At 32.2% G+C, this 26,956-nt stretch overlaps 1 protein-coding gene across 1 annotated transcript; it reads left to right on the top strand.

Annotated features, from left to right (window-relative positions):
* The first annotated feature begins 325 nt into the window (after positions 1–325).
* On the top strand, positions 326–26,326 carry LOC139510347 (2-hydroxyacyl-CoA lyase 1-like). Its single transcript, XM_071296903.1, has 18 exons — positions 326–430; positions 1,729–1,833; positions 2,201–2,241; positions 3,155–3,235; positions 3,900–3,972; positions 9,166–9,243; positions 10,730–10,824; positions 12,033–12,145; positions 12,912–13,047; positions 13,516–13,621; positions 15,474–15,557; positions 17,517–17,624; positions 18,495–18,548; positions 19,097–19,197; positions 20,501–20,659; positions 21,213–21,317; positions 23,697–23,883; positions 26,193–26,326. Exons 1-18 carry the CDS (start codon positions 368–370, stop codon positions 26,223–26,225), a joined length of 1,722 nt encoding a protein of 573 aa, XP_071153004.1. The 5' UTR covers positions 326–367; the 3' UTR covers positions 26,226–26,326.
* Positions 26,327–26,956: the final 630 nt, after the last annotated feature.

Genomic DNA, 26,956 nt, shown 5'->3' with positions numbered 1-26,956 from the left:
GGATGTCTAAAAATCCAATCAAATAGACTATACAGTGAATATAATTGCGGATGTGATCCAGAATAGTCATGATCTAAGTTTGTGAATTATGTTTGCAGTTTTCTTGACATGCATTGTGACGTGTCATCGTATTAATTCTATATTAGAAAACTATAGCAGTTATATTAGAAAAGTATTGCATTCATAAATTTTTGATATAAAAAATCATCGCTATGATATAAGACAAATATCGCATTGATATTTTGAAATATAGCAGTATCGTTGACTTATAGGTAGGAATTTTTTTGTTGTTGTCCTGTGTGATTGTGATATGTCTTTTTTTGTAGGTGATTAGTCGGATCGTGTCTTTTTCCACGTGACTTACAAAATGGCAGACGACACGAAAACCATGGACGGTGCTCATATACTTTGTACTGCACTGAAAGCTCAGGTTTGCAGACTGATAATTAGTTCTAGCATAAAAGTGATACGTTTAATAATTTTTTTCACAAATTCAAAATCAATGTTTATGTCGGTCGCCGAACGGTGCATGTTCAACAAGATAATTTGAAGTTCTATCTTTTGACCTTTTGGCAAGTTTTGCTTAAGCATGAAGTTTAAGTAATAGTACCCAAATCATTTTAAATTGCTTCCATTTAACAAGTCCAAATAATATGGCATCTTGCAATTTGAATTTTTTTTCTGGGACTTTCTTCAACAAAAAATTTAAAATATCCTTGCTAGACGGCATAACCACTTGGACTACCATTTAACACACATAACCAAGCAGTGGCAATCGTACAAGTTTTCTTATAGACAAATTTTATGCCCCATTTATGGGCATTATGTTTTCTGGTCTGTACCTCCGTCCGTCCGTATATCTGTTTGTCCCGCTTCAGGTTAAAGTTTTTGGTCGAGGTAGTTTTTGATGAAGTTGAAGTCCAATGAACTTGAAACTTAGTACACATGTTTCCTACATGTATGATATGATCTATCTATTTCTAATGCCAACTTAGAGATTTTTCTCGCATTTTCACGGTCCACTGAACATAGAAAATGATTGTGCAGACGGGGCTTGTGGTAAAAAAAGTTGCTTATAGGACCAACCTGTTTTAAAATAAGTCTAATTTCAAGCCCCCTAATTTAATTTCTGTAGTAAACGTACAGAACAAAATGGATCCTTCTAACATTTTAGCTCATATTTGGCTCCTATAATGGTATCCACACATGTCTACTATTATTGATTAGTGGCAGTGGTGATTTGTCATTCAAATTCTATTTATAGTGTGAGCATCACATGGACATTAAAATGTTATGATTTTGAAATTAAAGAACTGCATATGATAATCAGTATTATTTGAATTTGAATTAAAAGTTTCATCAAATCTTATGGCAGAAAGTCAACATTATTGGTCAATTGCAAGCAAACCTTAAATGAATGTATTGTGTGTACTATATACCATGTATACTGTAAATCCGAAATTGTTGCGATGTTTTAATTATTGCGAACAATGCAACAGGGTCATAATCGCAAAAAATTGAAACTCTCATTTCGATTTTTTTTATATGAAATAAACAGGATTTTCTCAATATCACAAAAATTAAAATTGCATTTTACTTTTTAGTCTAAAATGACAAAATCGCAATAATAAATCCTCGCAATAAGTTCTGAATTTACAGTAGATAAGATGGATGAAATCTACCACAAAAAAATACACAAATTTATGCAGTCTATATATACTTTTGCAGGGAGTTGAGTACATGTTCGGAATTGTTGGAATTCCTGTCACAGAAATAGCAATGGCAGCACAGGAAGTGGGTATAAGATACATTGGGATGAGAAATGAACAAGCAGTGAGTATATGATCAATTTAAAATGTCTTTTACATGAAAGTTGTTTTCAAGTCTCATTGAAGCAGATTAATACTAGCTACATAGTGCTGGAGGATCTTGACTATTCGTGAAGGTCTTGCACTTTCAGTAACGCATGTATTAGTTGACCTTGTTGGGTTAAAGACTTTTTCTCTTAAGATAAGTTAAATAGTCACTATAATTGCATAAAGGCTCTTTCGACAGTAGACTTGAAACATTTCTTATGGACACAAACAAGAAAAATATAATGCTCACTTTTCTCTTATCATGCTTTAAATGACTAGGGTTGAAACATTACTAATAGATACAAGCAATAAAAATACAAAACTCACATATTCTGTCTTTGTAGGCATCCTATGGTGCTTCAATCATTGGCTATATGACTAGAAAGTAGGTATTATTAATGATATGCAAAATCTCTAACAAGTCTCAACTTCATGAAAAAATAATTCATGACACATTAAAAAATCCTCAACATATTAAACGAAAGACTAGAATAGTTTTAATCTAAAATGGTGAAAATAGATCACCCTAAGGCCTCCCCATTCTGGTTTATTAAGATTGGTGTCTGCTGACACATTTTTTAATTAATCAGTTTTAAAAAACATTATTACTTTTAATGAGACCAACTTTGAAGTTTCTCTTCATTGAATTTGTCACACCTAATTGTCCTCATCATATTATTGTTTTCATCCATCATAAATTAGCTATATCTCCCAAACTCAAAAAATAGTTTATGATCTTTGAGTTTAAGCATTGACGATATGATGATCTTGACCAATATTTATGGCAATATTTTTTATACCCACTGCTTTCTGAAGAGACCAGTATATAGTGATGTGAAGTCCATTCCTTTGTCAGTTCCTGCTGAATAGTATGAAACTCACAGAATCTTACTATTCTTATGGCCCTGCAGACTCATATAGTGTTGCCATTATCCATCATTCTGCAACAAACAGATATATACAGATTTTTTTCTAAATGCCTTCACACATTGAGCTTATTTTTAGTATGCAAGTCTACTATGATGACTTATATATTGAGTTTACACTTTGTTCTTCTCTGCTGTTTTTTTTTTACTATGAAAATTTTCATGAACATAATGGTTATACAGATTTATTTTTACTATACACCTTCATATACATTGAGTGACAATTCAAGTTTTTATTCAAATAGTCTTTTGGAAGGACATTGCCATTGCTTAATGTGGGGCCCATGCAATTTTGTGAGATTTGCTTACTGTACTTCTAGTTTGTTCTGTTGTAGTTTTTATGACAATATAAATAATAACATTTACCTTTAGACCTGCTGTTTGTCTGGTTGTGTCTGGACCAGGACTGGTACATGCCTTGGCTGGCATGTCAAATGCTATGGAAAACTGCTGGTAAATAAAATGAATAAATATACTTTCAACTTTTGCTATATTAAAGGTTAAAGCTGATACAATTCCACAATATGATTTGAGAAAACAGAAGTTTTGAGATATCAGGAGTAAATATAATGTTTGTTCTCAATTTGGAATAACATTTTGCTTTGGAATTTCGAGATAACAAGAGTCACCTGTATTTGGAAGAAGAGAAACAAATGATGTTGAGATCCCTCATAATTTATTTTAAAACATTATTTATCATTTGTTGTTTATTGTCCAAACACAACAAAGTTCTGTAAGGATATATGTCAACATCGGTTACTTACAACACTAATATGATGAAGACCAAATGTCCAAAAGTAACAACACTGTTATTGCTGTTCTTCATCTCAAAGTCACAATGACACCTTTAACATGGAGCAGACACTTAAGTTTAAATTTGCAACTTAAATTACAGGTATATTAAAGTTCAAAGTTAACTAAATGATTTATTTCAACTTTTTTTTACAGTTAAACACTTTGTTAAAATCTTTAAAAAAGTCTGGAACTAAAACACAGGTTGTATCTAATAAATGTACATAATTCAAAGTTTTGTTTGTTGGAAATACAATAAAACTGTGTCTATATTATAATGAATGCTTTATGTTTGAGATAATAATTTTGACCACATTTGTATTAGGCCAATGATTGTGATTGGTGGATCTAGTGAACAAGATCAGGAAGGGATGGATGCTTTTCAGGAGTGTCCTCAGGTAACTTACAACAGACAATATAGTAATAATTGATATATCAGAGAGATAACAAGATCGAAAACTCACAGTATAATCATTTTCAGAATGTATTAGCAGGTTTTGTATTTTCCCATAAATTTGCAATACAATGTACTTTTGTTTTGTGAAGAATATATGTCAAGATACCACTAAGTAGATATTATGATTTTCTTACTTTATCTCTTGTTGTAACTTTCCACTATTAAGTGACCAATTGGTGTGATTTTTAAACACATTTTATTGGTCACTAATAGAAGGCTTGTATTCACCAGGTTTTGAAAATAGGAATAAATGCAGGTCTTGAAGCTGTCTACATTTGGATAATAAAAATTGATGATCCCCTTTTTATACGACCGCTTCAATTGTTGGTCGTATATTGGTATGACGTTGGCGTCGGCGGTGTCCGAAGACTTTTGGTTTTCGCACTATAACTTTAGTATAAGTGAATAGAAATCTATGAAATTTAAACACAAGGTTTATGACCACTAAAGGAAGGTTGGGATTGATTTTGGAAGTTTTGGTCCCAACAGTTTGGGAATAAGGGGCCAAAAAGGGCCCAAATAAGCATTTTCTTGGTTTTCGCACTATAACTTTAGTTTAAGTAAATAGAAATCTATGAAATTTTGACACAAGGTTTATGACCACTAAAGGAAGGTTGGGATTGATTTTGGGAGTTTTGGTCCCAACAGTTTAGGAATTAGGGGCCAAAAAAAGGGCCCAAATAAGCATTATTCTTGGTTTTCGCACAATAACTTTAGTATAAGTAAATAGAAATCAATGAAATTTAAACACAAGGTTTATGAACACAAAAGAAGGTTGGGATTGATTTTGGGAGTTGAAGTCCCAACAGTTTAGGAATTAGGGGCAAAAAAGGGGCCCAAATAAGCATTATTCTTGGTTTTCGCACCATAACTTTAGTATAAGTAAATAGAAATCTATGAAATTTAAACACAATGTTTATGACCATAAAAGGAAGGTTGGGATTGATTTTGGGAGTTTTGGTCCCAACAGTTTAGGAATAAGGGGCCCAAAGGGTCCAAAATTAAACTTTGTTTGAATTCATCAAAAATTGAATAATTGGGGTTCTTTGATATGCCGAATCTAAATGTGTATGTAGATTCTTAATATTTGGTCCCATTTTCAAATTGGTCTACATTAAAGGGAAAATTCACGATTTTTTACTTATGGTTTAAATATGTTCATTATGACATAATATATATATTCACAAGGTTTTATCGCTATATGTGCAGTAATAAAGGAGAAATTCAATAATTAATGAAAAAATATCAACTACTTCCTGTAGGTCGTGACGTTTTCTCCTGATTTTTGCATGCCGGGATTTAAAATACAATCATTAAAAGTCTTGGTTTTTAATCATATTTTAACGTAATCGTAAGCGCGCCGATGACTTATGCTTTATCTAATAACCATCCGATAATAAGAAGATAAAACGCACAGACGTTCAATTGTACTCATTCGTGAGATAAATTATCTATGTTAAACGTATATATTCGAATTATGTTTGTAGACAACACAAAAAGTTATAAATTTATTTTTAATAAATGCATTTTCGGACTGATAAGGTGAACAAATTAAAGTACAATAATCTGTAAAGACAATATGTTGGTGTACTCATGATTATTGACCTTTTACTATCTCTGCTATGACTAGGTTTATACGATGTGTGTATTCACGGTTCTGTGGCAATACTCGTAGATGGCTTGTTGAAAGGTAAATTGTTATTTGCACTTCGGTATTTAACCACGCCTCTAGGGCACACCTTGCTAGGTGTGACTGTCTATTCGGATCAGTGGGAGCATTTAATACACACATTAAAAATACATATTCAAGTTGGTGACAAATAAAAATTGGTCGCCGTGGAATTATTTAATTATATTTGGTGCTATTATTTATTTGAATTCAAATAAGTTAATTTACTAAGAAATACACAATTTTCGGTTAAAGACGGGAAACTTAATTCATATGTCAGAATGAAATGATATACAAGTCTTGTCCTTGATTTATGTCTCATAAAAAAGGGGGACTTAGAAATTAGAAATAGCTTTACTAAATCATTTTTATTTGTCTTTATTGGGCGAAAAAATGTACGAGAAAACTTACATTTAGACTTTTGAAAGCCATGTATTAATTAATATATGAAACTATCTGAAGATAACTCTACCGAAGCGGAATATAATATGTACGAATAAAGAAAAAATACTTTTGTATTGGAATGGAATCGAAAAATTACGAATAGATATTCTTTTCAAGTGTGAAAAACGTCAACCAAATTTATTCATAATCGGGAACGTCCTTATTAAAATCTGAGACTACTATAATAATCGTCGTCTCCCAACGTATATATATACTTAAATAACTATTTGACCAACGATGTTTAAAATTAAAAGACAACGAATTTAATGTTATCATTCCCTATTTTTGAATGTTATTATAAGTCTGTTCAACTTGCAAGAATACCCCTAAAGCGGACAAATATCCGACAAGCAGTTTATTCTTTAAATTGCTGTCATTGAATATCAAGAAAGAAAATAAATCCCGAAATTGATACTCAATAGTTTTCCTAGAAAATATTCACATCCCTTGGGGATTATTAGTGTACGTCTAGTTGCATATATTTTACATGAATGTTGGAACAATTGTGATGATGACAAATTTCGTCCTTTATTCGAGAACAATCTAATTGATATATAAATCTGTGAGTTTACTATGTTCTTAACTTCGATGAACCAAAGCAAGTTATAAATTGACCTGTATTTAAATCAAATTGTTTCTTTTTTTTCTTCTTCTTCTTTTGGTATACAATAGTCTATCGAATTCGTTGATTACATACTGTTGGCATACGTGGACTAGTCTATAATAATTTACAAAACTTTTACCACAATTTACACAAAATGTATGTTTCTTTCTTATGTTCAATGTATACATGTATACATATTTTAAATTGCGCTACTGACTATAGTTCCGTAACTTTCTACCCAGGCGTATGTATACACGAATCGTCGACAAGTGCACACATTTTTTAAATCAATAATTCTGGTATGTTCCAATCTGTCCTAAACTATTGACAATGAGTATATATTACATTTTCCCAAATTAACCCTTGGAAAAATATGTAAATAGATTTGTATTTCTTCAATTTTTTTTTTTGTATTAATTTTTTTTTTATAGATAATATTCTTTACACCAGAAATGTTATTTATAAACAAGCGTATGAGTTCAGTAATGACTAGTATAAATATCACTTTCGGACACGCAAGACAAAAATGTATATTATACATGCACCTGATAGTTCAAAATGGAAAGTTATAAGTAACGGTCGTGTACACTGATCAATACCTACAGAAGTGAAACGATGCATGAACTTGCAAGCCAGCCGGACAGGAAATCGATTGAATACCTGGACGTGTCACCTTACACCCCTTCCAATACCTTTGGGAGTAATACCTTTAGCCATGCTGGTGATCAGATGAGGGAAGATCCGAATTTATTTAAATAAAGTTTATTACTTGAAAGAATTATGAACGAATTAGATTTTCGAAAACAATTTCCACGGAACACTTATTTATGATTTGAACTTTGACTTTTTAACTAATTACAATATTATCAGTTTAAAAATAACAGACTATATGGTTATTTAAAAATATAAGACCATTTTCCGTATCAAGTTAGTCAGTCAGATAAAACAACCGTACGATTGACAAGATATCGACACGCAATTACAACTACATCGTTTACTGTAGTTTTGTTCCTTTGTGGTTTATAGACATATCGGGATTTTTCATCGGAGAAGGTGACAAGATGGCGGAGAGCAGAGAACTGATACTCAAAATTTAAAATCGATGGTGATCTCTTATTTAGCGGAATAAAACTTTAATATCTTTAAATTTGAGCATTTTTATACAGAATGGACATAATATCAATTTTTGATTTTTTTGCGAAGTTTCCCTTTAAGGTCCAAAGGGTCCAAAATTAAACTAAGTTTGATTTTAACAAAAATTCAATTCTTGGGGTTCTTTGATATGCTGAATCTAAACATGTACTTAGAATTTTGATTATTGGCCCAGTTTTCAAGTTGGTCCAAATTGGGGTCCAAAATTAAACTTTCTTTGATTTCAACAAAAATTGAATTCTTGGAGTTTTTTGATATGCTGAATCTAAACATGTACTTAGATTTTTTATTTTGGGCCCAGTTTTCAAGTTGGTCCAAATCGTGGTCCAAAATTAAACTTTGTTTGATTTCAACAAAAATTGAATCCTTGGGGTTCTTTGATATGCTGAATCTAAAGTCTAAACATGTACTTATAATTTTTATTATGGGCCCAGTTTTCAAGTTGGTCCAAATCGTGGTCCAAAATTAAACTTTGTTTGATTTCAACAAAAATTGAATCCTTGGGGTTCTTTGATATGCTGAATCTAAACCTGTATTTAGATTTTTGATTATAGGCCCAGTTTTCAAGTTGGTCCAAATTGCAGTCAAAAATTAAACTTAGTTTGATTTCAACAAAAATTGTATATATGGGGTTCTTTGATATATGCTTAATCTAACCATGTATTTAGATTTTTGATGTTTGGGCCCGGTTATCAGGTTGGTCCACATTGAGGTCTAAAGGGTCCAAAATTGAACTTTATTTGATTTCATCAAAAATTGAATTCTTGGGGTTCTTTGATATGCTGAATCTAACCATGTATTTAGATTTTGGATATTGGACCATAGTAGGTAATGTCCAATTTAAAATTTAAAGTTTTTAAGTTCAAGTTCTTAGACCACATTCATTATGTGTCAGAAACCTGTGTTGTGTCAACTATTTAATCACAATCCAAATTCAGAGCTGTATCAAGCTTGAATGTTGTGTCCATACTTGCCCCAATGTTCAGGGTTCAAACTCTGTGGTCGTATAAAGCTGCGCCATGCGGAGCATCTGGTTAAAGTATGGTTTGTTAACCCCAACTGCCAAAATTTGGATGCCACTTTGCTTGTTTGTTTTGATTTTTGTCGAGGGGGGTTGCATGTGTATGATATGATTGAAAGTCTGCACTTTTAATGGGGAATAAACATTATCAAAAACTTATGGTTGTATATCTCAACCAAAAATTATTTGATACATTTATATTGTAGCATAAGAAGTTTTAATAATGTGAGATATATTTTTGTAGGTTGATATTGCACGTCCTTTCTCAAAATATACAGCAAGACCAAATTCAACTGGAAGAATTCCTTTCTATGTTGAAAAGGTAAGCACTTGTCTCATATCTTAATTTAAATCACAGATGTCAAAGTTCTCAAAATGAGGTTATTTTGGAAGTGTTGCATTAAATGCAAGAAGTTTGAAGTTCTAATACAAATATGTATTAATTTAAATACCGATATCTGGCAAACTTTATTGTTTATGAACTTTTGAAGAATGATAGTTGATAGATTCATGATAAAAAAAAATCAAAGTCAAGGGGCCAATATGCCCATAAATTTACTTCTTCATTTAAGAATTTTATAATATTAATACCTAGCATGAACTGCAGTTCAATTTAGTTTATGTATAAAAAAATAGCAATTATTGCATTATGGTTGCCAGATAATAACTTAAGTTATTATGAATTTTGACATAAGTGGCTTTTATAATGTGACTTTAGTCAGTATATGTTGTTTGTTGAGCTTTTCTCATCACTTGGCGTCCGTTGTCCGTCGTCATCGTCGTTGTCCGTCATTAGCTTTTACAAAAATCTTCTCCTCTGAAACTACTGGGCCAAATTTTACCAAACTTGGCCACAATCATCATTGGGGTATCTAGTTTAAAAAAACCAACCAAGATGGCCACCAGGGCTAAAAATAGAACATAGGGGTAAAATGCGGTTTTTGGCTTTTAACTCAAAAACCAAAGCATTTAGAGCAAATCTGACACGGGGGTTAAATCGTTCATCAGGTGAAGATCTATCTGCCCTGAAATTTTCAGATGAATCGGACAACCCGTTGTTGGGTTGCTGCCCCTGAATTGGTAATTTTATGGAAATTTTACTGTTTTTGGTTATTATCTTGAATATTATTATAGATAGAGATGAACTGTAAACAGCAATAATGTTCAGCTAAGTAAGATTTACAAATAAGTCAACAAGACCGAAATGGTCAGTTGACCCCTTTAGGAGTTACTGCCCTTTATAGTCAATTTTTAACAACTTTCATTGGGCCAAGTTCATTATAGATAGAGATAATTGTAAGCAGCAAGAATGTTCAGTAAAGTAAGATGTACAAACACATCACCATCACCAAAACACAATTTTGTCATGAATCCATCTGTTTCTTTTGTTTAATATTCACATATATACCAAGGTGAGCGACACCGGCTCTTTAGAGCCTCTAGTTTCATGTACCTGTAAATGATATACTTTCCGAAGTAAAAGTAAGATGAAAGTAAATGTGCTTGTCATATGTAAACCTTTCTGGGAAAATGTGAACGTGTTGTTATTTCCCATATTTATCCAATTACTAAATATGTGAAAATAAGTTCCGTTGCAAAATATATCTTTGTATTTTGTCATTAACTCCTTAAAATTTGATTTAAAAAAAGACCCAAATCTTTAGTAAAGTTCCTTCTGCTTTGTACTTGCCTCCTAAAAAGAATAATACATAAAACTAAGATTACAGGGTAGGAACATGCTAAAACACATGATTTGTAGGAAAATGGATGTTCAACTTTGACTGGCATTGATAGTGTATTATTTGTAGGCAGTAAGATTTAGTACCTTTGGAAGACCAGGTCCTGTGTATTTAGATTTCCCAGGCAACATGATTAATCAGAATGTCCTTGAAAAAAATATCAGGTAAATATGACGAACTATAAAAACTCTTTTGTTCTCTTTTAAGATTGTTTAATGACAGTTAATGTCATCAATCCCAGGTCAATTAAACCATCTAACTCACATATAAAGTGGTTTGCTGGCAGACATGTGAATCCATTATATATTTTTTTAACTGACATTGCTCCTACTTGTGAATGCCAAGTGCTGGATGGTAAAATATTAAAGCACCACTTTCCCCTGTCAAGAGAATCACAAACTTCCTACCCACCAGATAAGCACTTTATCATAAGCATACCAAGGTAGTTCATAGACTCAAGGTCTTCTTTATGCCCCACCTACGATAGTAGAGGGGCATTATGTTTTCTGGTCTGTGCATCCGTTCGACCGTCCGTCTGTTCGTTCTTCCGTCTGTTCGTTCTTCCGTCTGTCCCGCTTCAAATTAAACTTTTTGGTCAAGGTAGTTTTTATTGAAGTTGAAGTTCAATCAACTTGAAACTTAGTACACATGTGCCCTATGATATGATCTTTCTAATTTTAATGCCAAATTATAGGTTTTGACCCATATTTCATGGTTCACTGAACATAGAAAAAGATATTGCAAATTTCAGGTTAAAGTTTTTGGTCAAGGTAGTTTTTGATGAAGTTGAAGTCCAATCAACTTGAAACTTAGTATACATGTTCCCTATGATATGATCTTTCTAATTCTAATGCAAAATTAAAGTTTTTACCCCAATTTCACGGTCCACTAAACATAGAAAATGATAGTGCAAGTGGGGCATCCATGTACTATGGACACATTCTTGTTTAGTATTATTATGATCATGTTTCCTTATGCCTGTTTTTGTTAAATTAACCAATTGCATGAAATGAATAATGAATGGTAAGTAGGAGAATGTTTTTAAATGTGTAATGCTTTGAATTTAAAACCATAATTTTCTTGCTTGTCATTGACGATTGAGATGGTTGTTACAGCACAACACTGTAGAGCATCTTTTTTTACTCATTGGAAGAGTAGCACATGAGAATTAATCTGTTTTGGGTAAGTTTGCCATGTTCTAAAACTAATACTTTTATGACCCTTAACACCACCAAAATAATTAGATAATGCAGCATAATTTTACTTAAAAATTATTACTGTACCACTGATATTTTAACTAGGGAGTTAAGGCAATTCTACTGTGATAATTACAACTGATACATGTACTCTGATGCTATTTTTCATCTTTCAGTCCTTTTGTTGTATGTCCACCACCTCCATTGACCTTAGCTGACCCTGACAAAGTGAGAGATGCTGCAGATTTATTGTACTATGCCCAGAAACCTCTTGTTATTATTGGGAAAGGTAGGTATACTAATTTTCTAACTATATATGTATTTAACATGGGTTCAATAGAAAGTAGATGAAGTTACGAATAGATACCTCAGCAAGGGTTGTTGTTGATTGCATCAAATTGGCCGAGGGTTTGTTAGATTTGTTAAACAACATAATTGGATGAATTTTAAGTTGACCATGAAGTTTTGTTCACATCAATTTGAATCTAGGTGTACATGTACATTATAATGTAAACTTAAATTTTAAGAAAAATTGGGTTTGACATTGATTTCATGGTTCACTGAATATTAATTTATTTTTGCTTGATATTATATCATAGAACATTGATTTCTCAGATTAAAGTTTTTTGGTTAAGATAATTTACTATGAAGTAGCATTCTCATCATATTGAAACATAGTACACATGTGATATAATCATATGATAAATCATGGTTTTTTACCCTAATTCCATGGTTCACTAAAAAAAGGCTAATGATAGTACAAAAGGGGCATCGGTCCTATAGACTTTTATAAATGCTTTTATCCTGAAATGTTATTTTTTACACATGGCTGCTCCTTCTGTCTTAACAACTATTATAGATAGTCAGATTTGTAAACAAAATAATCTATCAACATTTCTAGATGTCAACTATTCAATTTTATTTCATAATCTATATAGCATATTTTTACTAAATTAGCAATTCATGTTTATTTTGTACTTTTATAAATTTTATCAACCTCAAGAAATTATCCCCAATACTATCATGGCTTTTAATGGTTGTAATCTACTTCACAGGAGCTGCATATGCACAAGCAGAAAATTCCGTCAGAGAGCTAGTGGAAGGATGTAAACTGCCATTTTTACCGACACCAATGGGGAAAGGTGTACTACCAGATGACCATCCGTTGTGTGTGGCTCCAGCTAGATCAAAGTAAGAAGAAAAAAATACTAGTTATCATTGTTGTGTTGATTCTTCCAAGAGCTACCCTATTCTCTTTTTGCACTTTATATTTCAATTAAAGTAATGCGTTATAACTAAGACAACATGTTAGGTAGCACTGTAGATAACTTCATGTTTGAGATTCTCAAGCAAAATGGCTTAGCAGATGCACATTGTGTAAGATTTTACAAAAACTTGTTTTATGGGCAATAAATCAAAAAAATCACAGTAACATAGAATGGAAGACCAACAGTTTTTTGCAAATCAAAATTTACATCAGAACTTCTTTTATATTATATAAATCGAGCTGTGGTACTGGACTAAAGACAACTTGATATATGAAAACTTAACCTTTCACCAGCAAGGAACATGACAATAGTGGCATTACAGATGACAAAATATACATACGTTTAGACAAATATCAAATGATATGAATAATTCTTTGATTGCCTCTTTCAGAGCATTGCAAGAAGCTGATGTAATAGTATTACTTGGTGCTAGGCTTAATTGGATTCTGCACTTTGGTCTACCTCCAAGATTTAATCCAAAAGTCAAAATTATCCAGGTAAACATTTTTATGGCCCCGCAACGAAGTTGTCGGTGCCATATAGTTTTACCCTTGTCCGAAATTCTGATATTCCGTAATTCCGAAATTCCGTACTTCCGTAATTCCGTTATTCTGTCATTCTGCAACAAACCATTATACAGAGTTTTTTTCTAAACGCCTTCAGATATTGGGCTGATTTTTGGTATGTGAGTTAACCATGATGAGTTACAGATCAAGTTTAAGTTTAGTTCCGCTCCACTAATTTTTGCAGAAATTACGGGCTTTGGACTTTGAAAAATTGTTGAAAATCACAGTTATACAGACTTTTTTTCAAAACGCCTTCAGATATTGGGCTGATTTTTGGTATGTGAGTTAACCATGATAAGTTACAGATCAAGTTTAAGTTGCGTTTTGCTGCACTCATTTTTGCGGAAATTACGGGCTTTGGACTTTGAGAATTTGTTGAAAATCGTTGAAAATCACAGTTATACAGACTTTTTTTTCTTAACGCCTTAAGATATTGGGCTGATTTTTGATATGTGAGTTAACCATGATGAGTTACAGATCAAATTTAAGTTTCGTTTCGCTCCACTAATTTTTGCCGAAATTACGGTCTTTGGACTTTGAGAAATTTGAAAATCACAGTTATAGATAGACTTTTTTTATAAACGCCTTTAGATATTGCGCTGATTTTTGGTATGTGAGTTAACCATGATGAGTTACAGGTCAAGTTAAAGTTTAGTTCTGCTCCACTAATTTTTGCTGAAATTACGGGCTTTGGACTTTGATAAATTATTGAAAATCACAGTTATACAGATTTTTTTTCTATACGCCTCCAGATTTTGAGCTGATGTTTGATATGTGAGACTACCATCATGTTTGTGTCCACATGTGTTTATATTGAAATTGCAGATTTTTCAACTTTTTGGGACGGGGCCATTCGTGTCACTTTGACACATCTAGTTATTATTTATACATCTTTTTGAAATTTTATGACATTAGATTAGAAATGCTAGTAAAATGAATTCTATAACTTTTAACTAAAAAAATTTAACTCTATAAAGAAATACTTTTTTAAAAACGTAATACATTACAGTTATATCATGCTTAAAAACTAATCTGCTGTGCACTCTTTGTGGTAGAACAGATAGAAAAAGTAAAGGTATTTACAAAGCTAGGTTGTTCAATTTCACATTTTGGTCTAAGTAAGATTTCAATAAACATTTTGAATAATGTGACAGTTGTTTTTAAGGATTATGTACCCTTGTGTTGATTCAATGCTAAACATATTGAAATTTTATAGAAAATCCACAGCCTTTATCCTTGTACATTCATATTTGGCAATTTGATGACTGATAGATAAAGGATTATTGTATGCAGTGCTAGCATTGATTTCCTTAAAACAAGTTTATTAATGTAATTATTGGTAAAAATATGGACCAAATCAAGTACACCTTTTAGGGTGTGCTCGACTTTAGTGACTCAGCAGGAGGTATTTTGGAATTTACAGGTTCTTTAGATTTTTTTGTACAAAATAAACACTAGCACATCATAGAAAAGCAAATGAGTAAGTTTTGTTTCAAATTTCATAACAAAACTCTCTGTATTAAAGGCTGTGGATTTTCTATAAAAATCTTGGTTTATTTGCCACAAAGTACTCTTATTCTATTAAATGCAATTAAACAGTAAGTAATAATGCTTTGCATCAAGTTTCCCCTTGGTATATATACAAAATGACCTATCTCTATAATTCATTATATCTGTAGTTTTGATACAATTGAAGTTTGAAAAGTTCGTACAAAAATGGCTACAGAAGGGGTCATAAACTTTAATATAAAGCTGAATGATTAAGACTGTTTTATGATTTTAGATTGACATATGTGCAGAACAGATGGGAAACAATGTACAGTCTGCTGTCTCTCTTGTTGGAGACTGTAATGTTATAGTTCAACAGGTAACAAGCATTTAACTGGCTAAAAATTGTTTCTAAACTTCTTATCTTTTTTTTAACATTTTGATTTTATAATTTTTCAATTATATCAACTTTTAACATAAAAGTGTTTGATCTTAATTGACTTTAATAGGATCTCTAAATCTGACAGCAATGAATTAAATGTATAAGAAAATTTGTAAGGGTTCCCAGTGATCTGGAAGGTTTTTTTCACTATGGGCCCAGGGCCCCTCAAAAATAAATTCAATGGGCCATTTAAAAAAATAATGGGCCATGTTGTCAAATGAGTGGGCCATTTGAATTGACTTAAAATTGTAAAAAAAAATAAAAAGTATCATTATTTTTTGGTAAAGAGGTGTTGTTACTTACCTTTATGATTTTAAATAATATCATGGATATTGTTCCTGTGATTGTGTAATTTCAATGAATATACAATAACTTCTTGCAAACGGACAATATTAAAGATAACCTTTATTTACAATGTTTAAACTGGTACTGTTGCCTTGACTTGTTCATGCTGTTTTTTTAACAATAAATTTGGGTCTTCGTCGATACTATACTTATTCCAGACGTTTCGTATTAGAGGACATTTCAGGCACTTCCTCTGCACTTCTTGTATTATTATTATTACTTAATCATGATGACAAGAATAACAGTAGAGAGTACCATTAATTGATAGAACAAAACAATAATTTGCTGAAGTCATGTTTACAAAATGTCAAAACGAGCCAAAGACCAAAAAACGGCAAGGACAGTTGTAAGCGCCTTTTATGGAGACAAAAACTATATTCATAAAAAGGCTTCTGGGTTTTCGATCGAAATAATGGCAAGCTAAACTAAATTAAAAGATTATTATTAGAGTTAAATCTCGTCTGTAATAGCCAAATTTCACAAATTTAAAGTTGTTTATAAAAAATTATATTATGAATGATGGTTATTTACATTTTTTTGGGTTATCAGTTAAACCGCATGGTTCTATTATTACCATAGGAAAACACCCGAGACGTTAAACTTCATGGTTCTATTACCATAGGAAAACAACCGAGACGTCCAAAAAATGTATAAGGTGCTCCTATGATTGGAGGAACATTATACTGTTGTGTACACACACATGGCGGCACGGAAAACGATCGGAAATCCATTTGACGATATCTAAACGTTTCGAAACGATGTGAAACATATCTTGCACCATGTAGGCGCTTACATTTGTCACTCTATGTGCCATTTCTTGTCAATATGCGCTATAGGCCCAGGGCACACAACCTTCCCGATCGCTGGGTTCCGCAGAACCCGGTGTCTCACCTACTTTTGCTGTTAATTGCAGGCTCAACAAAAAGGAGGGAAAAAAAAAATATTCCTCTCAATAGTAACTTTTGATTGTAAGAAACGTCAGTCCAAGTTTGGTAAAAATCCAGGATAGTTTATGAATCTTATAAATGTTTTAAAAACTTTGACTGCAGGCTGTATGTAATGTTGACTGGAAGAAATACTGAGTTCATTTCTAAGTAAAATATGAAAAAAACAGGTACAAAATTTTTAACAGAATTTCCTTCTAGATACTAGCTTTGGTACAAATCCAGGATAGTTTAAGAAAGTTATTAGAATTTTAAAAACTTTAACCACAGAATTAATGTAATGTATCCTGGCAGAAAAACTAAGTCCATTTATAAGTAAATACTGAAGAAAAAAAAAATCTTTTTCCTAAATTTACATCTGGATACTATAATGATCATAAACAAGCCTTGGTAGTTTGGTAGAAATCCAGGTTATTTTAAGAAAGATATTAAAATTTCAAAAACTTTAACCACAGAGTGAATATTTGTGGACGCCGCCACTAACGAAAACATTGATGATGCAAACAAAAGTCAAAGGCTTGACATTAAAAGGAAGTAAAACTCCGAAAAATAGTAAATCAGCAGTGTATCCTGATTTAAAATATTGTTATTTGTTTTTTTTCTTCAGATAAATGATGTTTATGGAAAAATGCCAGGAAAATTTGCTTTCAGTCCCAAATCACCTTGGTGGAAAACATTGACCTCTAAAGTTCAAGCCAATCAGCAATCAGTACAGGTACACAATCTTGCAAACAGTACTAAAGGGAAGTTTATACTGATATTGCCACACTTTTTTCTCTTTTAATCTACAATTTTTACGCTGGTGTTGCTGTGTAATATTTTGTCAGTGATATTGTCTGAGAATATTGTATTTGTAAGAACATAATATACTACATGAGTACATTCCCTCAAGATGCTGTGTCTTATAAATTTAAAGAAGACCTTTACCATTAACCATTAACCTCACTATCACTTTAATGATTTTTGATGGCATTTTAGTGCCCATCTCTAGACCAATATATTCCTGCTTGCCATCATTAGGCCTTTCTAGTACATTTTAGATTTTTCTCCCAATTTACATCCCAAATCATATTGCAATTGTAACACCTTTGAAGTGCACCATATGTTATATCCTTATCACCACCATTTCCGATTATTAATTGTTGAAAATGTTAAAACCTCTTTAATCACCACTCCTAGACTATATTATATATATATTTATTTTCCCTCGTCATGCAGGCAATTGAACCTTTGACCTCATGCAAAAGTAAGCTACAGTGAGACAGCTAAAGCAATTTTTCTTTACCAGAGTGACTTCTATAGATTGATCAAAATCTTATGCTGTATTTCAATGAAACAGTTTTCCCACTTATTTTTTGGGGGTTATGAACTTCTACAAAATTATATCCTATTTTAATACAGTGAAATTGGGTAATGATACCTGTACCATGTAAAATATGTTAAAACCAATAGAAAAAACATTATATGACATTTAACGTTGAATCTTGAATTCCAAAATTGCTTTTGTTTAAGGTTACTTGTATAAGTGAATGTCTTCTGTTTAAACAACATTTACAGATTTTTGAAGACTGTTATTTTCTTACAGCAAATGATAGATGACAAATCTGTTCCAATGAATTACTTTGCTGCTTATGATGAGGTAAGTTTATATATAGAATTAGATAACTTTAAAAAAAAATGATCTCCCTAAAGATAGTTTCCAGGGAAATAGGAGGATCCACCTTGTTAAGCATTCATAAATTGTTACATTTCTTAACTTTGAGCAAAATATTTGATTTCAGAATGTGATACAGATACCTGTAAAGAAATTTAGCAGTTTGAATATTGCCAAAAAATAATTCGTTTGTTTTAATAAAGTTTCTTTTTCTATCAATTAAAAACCACAAGAAATATAAACACTTTGTTGACTTATTAAAGTACTATTCAAATTCTTAATCCATTCGTTTAATGTGTTTGAGCTTTTGATTATGCCATTTGATTACAGACTTTATTTTCAATTTTCCTCAAAGTTCAGTATTTTTGTAAATTTACTTTTTGTTATACGTTTTCTTAAAGTTAAGAGATTGACACAGTTTCATTAGTTTTTGAGTTTAATAAAAAGAAAAGTATTGAAGAATTTTGCAATCATGAATTGATCATATACTAATCTGCTTAAACAATTTTTTTGTTTATTACTTTTTATATTAGATAAGATCACTTCTACCAAAAGATTGCATAATTGTTAGTGAAGGAGCTAACACAATGGATATCAGTAGGACCATGATACTGAACAGTCTGCCTAGACACAGGTATTTATCTTAGGGTTGTTTAGTATAACTAACATAAATAGATAGACTATTTTTTTCTAAGTGGTGTATGCAGATAAACTTTTTAGAAAGTTGTTTTGTTCAGTATAATAAAACACTTAATAAATGGTTATGAGTTTTATGGCTTTTATCCCTTTGATACTAACTATTGTCCTCAGCTTCACCTCAAGCAATAGTTTTCAACGCGTAGTCAAAGCTTCTTGAATACTATGAACAATTTGTCAATGATATTTGGCGAAAGGAAGGTTTTTAAAGTGTACATATCTGTCTGACAGGGTTTTTCTGACCATAACCTCATTTGTCATAGTTCATTGTTAATGTTCAATATACAGCTTCCTGATTGGTTTACAGCCTTTTGCATACCAGTAGGACATTGTATGGTAACTGAACCTTCACATACAAATTTCCATATGTGTAAGTGAATATGTGCAAAGCCGATTTATGTGGTATATACATTTATCATATGTTTAGTAGTAAATACAGTAGTTTTGAATATTTGATAAATAGCCTGCTGTTTAATCCATATCGTGCAACTTTGATGCGCACCCTTTATCGCATCCCTACCCTTTATCGCACCCCTACCCTTTATCGCATACCCTTTATCACACCCCTACTTTTTTTCTTTTTTTTTACATAAAGTCAGTTTTTATTAATTTTAGCTTCAGAAATATTTTTCCTCAAAATAGGTCCAATAGAACGCAATTTATTGAATGACGTCATTGTTTGGTAAGTACATGTGACGTCACGAACGTCAAGTTTTCATATGTTTTGGCACACTAAATGCAACAATAAAAAATACAAAACACACAAAAGAATATAATAATAAACAAAATATGTTTAATTCAGCACGCAAATAGTGAGGTAACCCAGGTGCTTTGGATAAGTAATTGAGCATTTCTTTTAAGGCTTATAAAACAAGACAAAAAAAGAACTGAAGGTAACCCAGTGCTATGGATCAGAAAACAATTCATATAATATATACTCTCCTGTTGAAATATATGATAAAGCGTATAAAACATGGCAAAATCCGTATCACATGCCGTATCACCTTCAACCAATATCATCCCTCGGGCCTAAAGGCCCTTGGGCTGATATTGGTGTCTCGGGATGATATGACATATGATACAGATTTTGCCATGTATTATTCTCTATGTATATAGTTATTATAAAATTATTGTGACAAAAAATATGGTATATAATAATTTTAGTTTTTCTTTGGGTTAGGATGATGATACATATTTAGAGCATTATACTAGCTTTTAAAACTTTTATTTTAACTTTAAAGATTGGATGCTGGATCGTATGGAACAATGGGTGTAGGGCTTGGATTTGTTGTTGCCGCAGCAGCTTGGTGTAAGGACCACACCCCAAATAAAAAAGTCGTATCCATTCAAGGAGACTCAGCTTTTGGATTTTCTGGGATGGAGTTGGAGACGATTTGTAGGTAAGAACAAATATGTTTTCACAATGTATAAGTACATATTGAACATTTCTACTTTCTCCATTTTTAGGCAAACATGTTTTAGTGTCCTTGCCTTAAAGGTTAGTTGGAATGGGGAAATGGTTATGCCCAACCAAAATTGTAAGTGTGCTCATACCAAAGTTTCTCGTCATATTTCAATAGAAGGAGTGACTAAACTTGGCTAATGCCATCTCAGCCTTTTGAAGAAAAACCTCAGCGTTTCATTTGATAGTTTAAATGTTTATGAGCAGTAATTGCAGAGAATGACTAGTAATGATCAGTGAAGTTTCAAATCAACATGTAGTATGAAAAATCAAAATGGCAAATATAAAGATCTACGTCGAATTTATTGTGAAATTATGTAATTTGTATCTACTTTTGGATGAAAATTAGGACAGGGTTATTTCTATATATTGATTTGCTCAAGTTAAATCTTCGTTTTTTTCAAATATTTTTTATATCTATGTGGTTCTGATAAAAGTGTATGAAAAGTTTTACTATGCAGTTCAAGTCAGAAAATACAATCCACTTTCAGATACAAATTGCCAGTTGTAATGATAATTATGAACAACAATGGCATTTATAATGGATTGGATGGAGAGTCATGGGAATCACTACAGGATATGGACCTCTCTTTAAGGTAAATGTAAAATAAATGTATATACAATACATGTTTAATACCAATAAGTAAAAAAACAATAACAGCATTTGTTAATTCTTTCATTGATATTTAGAATGATTATTTCCTGAAATCGCAAACAAAAATATTGTATTTGTGTCCCTTGATAAACAATGGCAATTATAAATGCATACACAAAATAGGACATTCAATGCATTAGAGGGATTTAGCCTTAGTGTTTATATTGATCTTAACATTTTATTTAGTTGATGTAGTTCAATGATCATTTACAACCAAACATTTCTTTAACACTTATGGTAAATCTGGCTTGTGTAACTATATAAGTGAAAGCAAGGTCCATCTAATCTAGTTTTTAGCTCACCTGGCCCAAAGGGCCAAGTGAGCTTTTCTCAGCACTTGGCGTCCGGCGTCCGTCGTCCGTCGTCTGTCGTCCGTCGTCCGTCGTCGTCTGGCGTCGTTAACTTTTACAAAAATCTTCTCCTCTGAAACTACTGGGCCAAATTTAACCAAACTTGGCCACAATCATCATTGGGGTATCTAGTTTAAAAAATGTGTCCGGTGACCCGGCCAACTAACCAAGATGGCCACCACGGCTAAAAATAGAACATAGGGGTAAAATGCAGTTTTTGGCTTATAACTCAAAAACTAAAGCATTTAGAGCAAATCTGACATGGGGGTAAAATTGTTCATCAGGTCAAGATCTATCTGCCCTGAAATTTTCAGATGAATCGGACAACCTGATGTTGGGTTGCTGCCCCTGAATTGGTAATTTTAAGGAAATTTTGCTGTTCTTGGTTATTATCTTGAACATTATTATAGATAGAGATAAACTGTAAACAGCAATAATGTTAAGCAAAGTAAGATTAACAAATAAGTCTACATGACCGAAATGGTCAGTTGACCCCTTTAGGAGTTATTGCCCTTTATAGTCAATTTTTAACAATTTTTCGTAAATCTTAGTAATCTTTTACAAAAATCTTCTCCTCTGAAACTACTGGGCCAAATTTAACCAAACTTGGCCATAATCATCATTGGGGTATCTAGTTTAAAAAATGTGTCCGGTGACCCGCCCAACCAACCAAGATGGCCGCCATGGCTAAAAATAGAACATAGGGGTAAAATGCAGTTTTTGGCTTATAACTCAAAAACCAAAGCATTTAGAGCAAATCTGACATATTTGGTAGAATTGTTCATCAGGTCAAGATCTATCTGCCCTGAAATTTTCAGATGAATCGGACATTCCGTTGTTGGGTTGCTGCCCCTGAAATGGTAATTTTAAGGAAATTTTGCTGTTTTTGGTTATTATCTTGAATATTATTATAGATAGAGATAAACTGTAAACAGCAATAATGTTCAGCAAAGTAAGATCTACAAATAAGTCAACATGACCAAAATGGTCAGTTGACCACTTTAGGAGTTATTGCCCTTCATAATCAATTTTTAACCATTTTTCGTAAATCTTAGTAATCTTTTAGAAAAATCTTCTCCTCTGAAACTACTGGGCCAAATAACCAAACTTAGCCATAATCATCATTGGGGTATCTAGTTAAAAAAATGTGTCCGGTAACTCGGCCAACAAACCAAGATGGCCACCATGGCTAAAAATAGAACATGGGGGTAAAATGCAGTTTTTGGCTTGTAACTCAAAAACCAAAGCATTAAGAGCAAATCTGACAGGAAGTAAAATTGTTGATCAGGTCACGATCTATCTGCCCTGGAATTTTCAGATGAATCGGATAATTGGTTGTTAGGTTGCTGCCCCTGAATTGGTAATTTTGAGGAAATTTTGCTGTTTTTTTGTTATTATCTTGAATATTATTATAGATAGAGATAAACTGTAAACAGCAATAATGTACAGCAAAGTAAGAACTAAAAATAAGTCAGTATGACCAAAATAGTCAATTGACCCCCTAAGGAGTTATTACCCTTCATAGTCAATTGTTAACAATTTTCTTAAAATTTGAAGATTTTCAATAACATTTTCATCTACAAACACATCACCATCACCAAAACACAATTTTGTCATGAATCCATCTGTGTCCATTGTTTAATATTCACATAGACCAAGGTGAGCGACACAGGCTCTTTAGAGCCTCTAGTTTTTAAAGGCATTCATTATCCTTATTTCAAAATGAAAGACATGTGGTGTGGTATTTCTGTTGTGTAATGGATAAATAAAAGGTTAACAAACTACAATTTGATTGGGGCAAACTTGCTAGTATTATATTAGCAATTATCTACCTAAATGTTTGTCCTTTTATGAATGAAAGGTATGCCACCAATCAAACATAAAAAAAACCATGCATGTGTATTATTCCCAAAACCTGTATATTCTACAGTGAATTTTAGTATTGTATCCTTATATTTGAAATGTTTTAGTCTTCCTCCATCATGTTTGACTGTTGATGCTCATTATGAGAGAATGATAGAAGCTTTTGGTGGCAAAGGATATTTTGTGAGGACTGCAGCTGAATTAAAATCTAGTCTTACTACAGCATTAAACAGCAAAGATCAAATCTCGCTGATAAATGTGATGATAAGTCCACAAGCTCAAAGAAAACCTCAAGTAAGAACTTCATATAAATATGTTTATTTTTAGCTCACCTGGCCCAAAGGGCCAAGTGAGCTTTTCTCATCACTTGGCGTCCGGAGTCCGTTGTCGTCCGGCGTCTGGCGTCGTCCGTCATCCGTCGTCGTTGTCGTCATCCGTCGACATAACTTTTACAAAAATCTTCTCCTCTGAAACTACTGGGCCAAATTGAACCAAACTTGACCACAATCATCATTGGGGTATCTAGTTTAAAAAATGTGTGGCGTCAACCAACCAAGATGGCCGCCATGGCTTAAAATAGAACATAGGGGTAAAATGCAGTTTTTGGCTTATAACTCAAAAACCAAAGCATTTTGAGGAAATCTGACATGGATAAAAATGTTTATCAGGTCGAGATCTATCTGCCCTAAAATTTTCAGTTGAATCGGTCAACCCGTTGTTGGGTTGCTGCCCCTGAATTGGTAATTTTGAGGAAATTTTGCTGTTTTTGGTTATTATCTTGAATATTATTATAGATAGAGATAAACTGTAAGCATCAATAATGTTCAGCATAGTAAGATCTACAAATAAGTCAACATGACCAAAATGGTCAGTTGACCCGTTTAGGAGTTATTGCCCTTTATAGTCAATTTTTAACCATTTTTTGTAAATTAAAGTAATCTTTTACAAAAATCTTCTCCTCTGAAACTACTGGGCCAAATTAATCCACAATCATCTTTGGGGTATCTAGTTTAAAAGATGTGTGGCGTGACCTGGTCAACCAACCAAGATGGCCGCCACGGCTAAAAATAGAACATAGGGGTAAAATGCAGTTTTTGGCTTATAACTCAAAAACCAAAGCATTTTGAGGAAATCTGACATGGGATAAAAATGTTTATCAGGTCAAGATCTATCTGCCCTAAAATTTTCAGTTGAATCAGTCAACCCGTTGTTGGACTGCTGCCCCTGAATTGGTAATTTAGAGGAAATTTTGCTGTTTTTGGTTATTATCTTTAATATTATTATAGATAGAGATAAACTGTAAGCATCAATAATGTTCAGCAAAGTTAGACTTACAAATAAGTCAAATGACCGAAATGGTCAGTTGACCCCTTTAGGAGTTATTGCCCTTTATAATCAATTTTTAACCATTTTTCATAAATCTAAGTAATCTTTTACAAAAATCTCCACTGAAACTACTAGGCCACAATCATCTTTGGGGTATCTAGTTTGAAAAATGTGTCCGATGACCTGGCCATTCAACCAAGATGGCCGCCACAGCTAAAAATAGAACATAGGAGCAAAATGCAGTTTTTGGCTTATAACTATGAAACCAAAGCATTTAGAGCAAATCTGACAAGAAATAAAATTGCTAATCAAGTCAATATCTATCTGCCCTGAATTTTTCAGATGAATTGGACAACTGGTTGTTGGGTTGCTGCCCTCCAATTGGTAATTTTTAAAGAAATTTTGCCGTTTTTGGTTATCTTGAATACTATTATAGATAGCGATAAACTGTAAACAGCAATAATGTTCAGCAAAGTAAGTCTACAAATAAGTCAACATGACCTAAATGGTCAATTGACCCCTTAAGGAGTTATTGCCCTTTATAGTCAATTTTCAACAATTTTCATAAATTTGGTAAATTTATGTAAATTTTTACCAAATATAGTTCTCTGTTACTAATCGGCAAAGTTCATTATAGATATAATTGTAAGAAGCAAAATCGTTCAGTAAAGTAAGAACTTCAAACACATCACCATCACCAAAATACAATTTTGTCATGAATCCATTTGTGTCCTTTGTTTAATAGTCACATAGACCAAGGTGAGCGACACCGGCTCTTTAGAGCCTCCAGTGAAATAGTTTTAACTTCATAATATCTATGACCAGACCTGTTTTCAAGATTTTCTTGTTCTTAGTCTGTTTCTTCCTTACAGACTAAATTTGTCTGGTAGGAAATTCTTACTCTAGAATTTCTTATCAACTAGCAATATCTGATAAAATGTTCTTAAATCTTTTAAAGAAAAGAAGAATTGCTGTTAAATAATTCCTAAACAGAACATTTGTTGCACTGAAAATATTTTGTTAATAAATTTCTGTATCAGTCTTGTGTGGTTATAACACATCAGAACTTCCTACTTCTTGTAACAGATCTTAATTGTTAACCTTTATTAAAATGCATTTTGGTTTCAAATCTTAAAATGTTTTTTTTTGCTATAGAATTGTTCAACTTGCATGAACTTAGTATAAAATTTTATAACGGGTTGATTTAAATATCTATTACTTGATATTTACCTATTATAGAATATTAAAAAAATATTGACCCATTGTTTACTTTTTAGGACTTCTTCTGGCTGACAAAATCAAAGATGTGATAACTGTTTAGTTATTTTTGCTGTGTATGGATTTCGTTGAGAATCATTGACATTCTCAATTTTATTTGGGAGATTTGTAAACTACCGTTGAATCTAATTTGCAGACATGATTTATGTCAAGCTTAAATATCTCGTTTTTAAATCTCACCCCTAACCTTTTAATCAAAAATGATAAAATAATAGGAAGCAACAGTATGGTTAAAGCTTGTGCCTAGGTAATTTTAAGGGAATCAATAGGGTTTTTGTAGTTGTTAAGTTCTGGAAAAAAGACCTTTATAATTCCAGTTTGATTATCAATAAAAACACAGTTTACAGGAGGACTAACTAAACATATAAAATGTATGCCATCCAAAACTTGAAAATGAACATCATCATTACATTTTATCTCAATTCAGTTCTAATGAAATTTATTCAATCTTTTACAGTGCTAACTACATGAACATCTTACAACATTCTTGGTTATATTTACACGACAGAAGTCATGAATATATATTATATAAAGATCTTTACATCAGAAGCCAAATCATAAATGATATTCTGTTACTTGCACAAAATAATGTAGCTGTTAGATATGTGGAAAAAAGATAATCAAATTGGTATCATTGAAATGAGATCCTGAATGTGATGTTGTGAGATCTTCATGTCGTTAGCATTAATGAAAGGCCTTCTAATATGTTATTTCAATAATATTAACCTTTTATTCCCACCTTCTATAATTACACATTTATTTA

Source organism: Mytilus edulis, chromosome 2 (assembly GCF_963676685.1).
Source record: "Mytilus edulis chromosome 2, xbMytEdul2.2, whole genome shotgun sequence".
Classification (NCBI taxonomy): Eukaryota; Metazoa; Mollusca; class Bivalvia; order Mytilida; family Mytilidae; genus Mytilus; species Mytilus edulis.
This window is presented reverse-complemented; position numbering and strand designations above follow the sequence as displayed.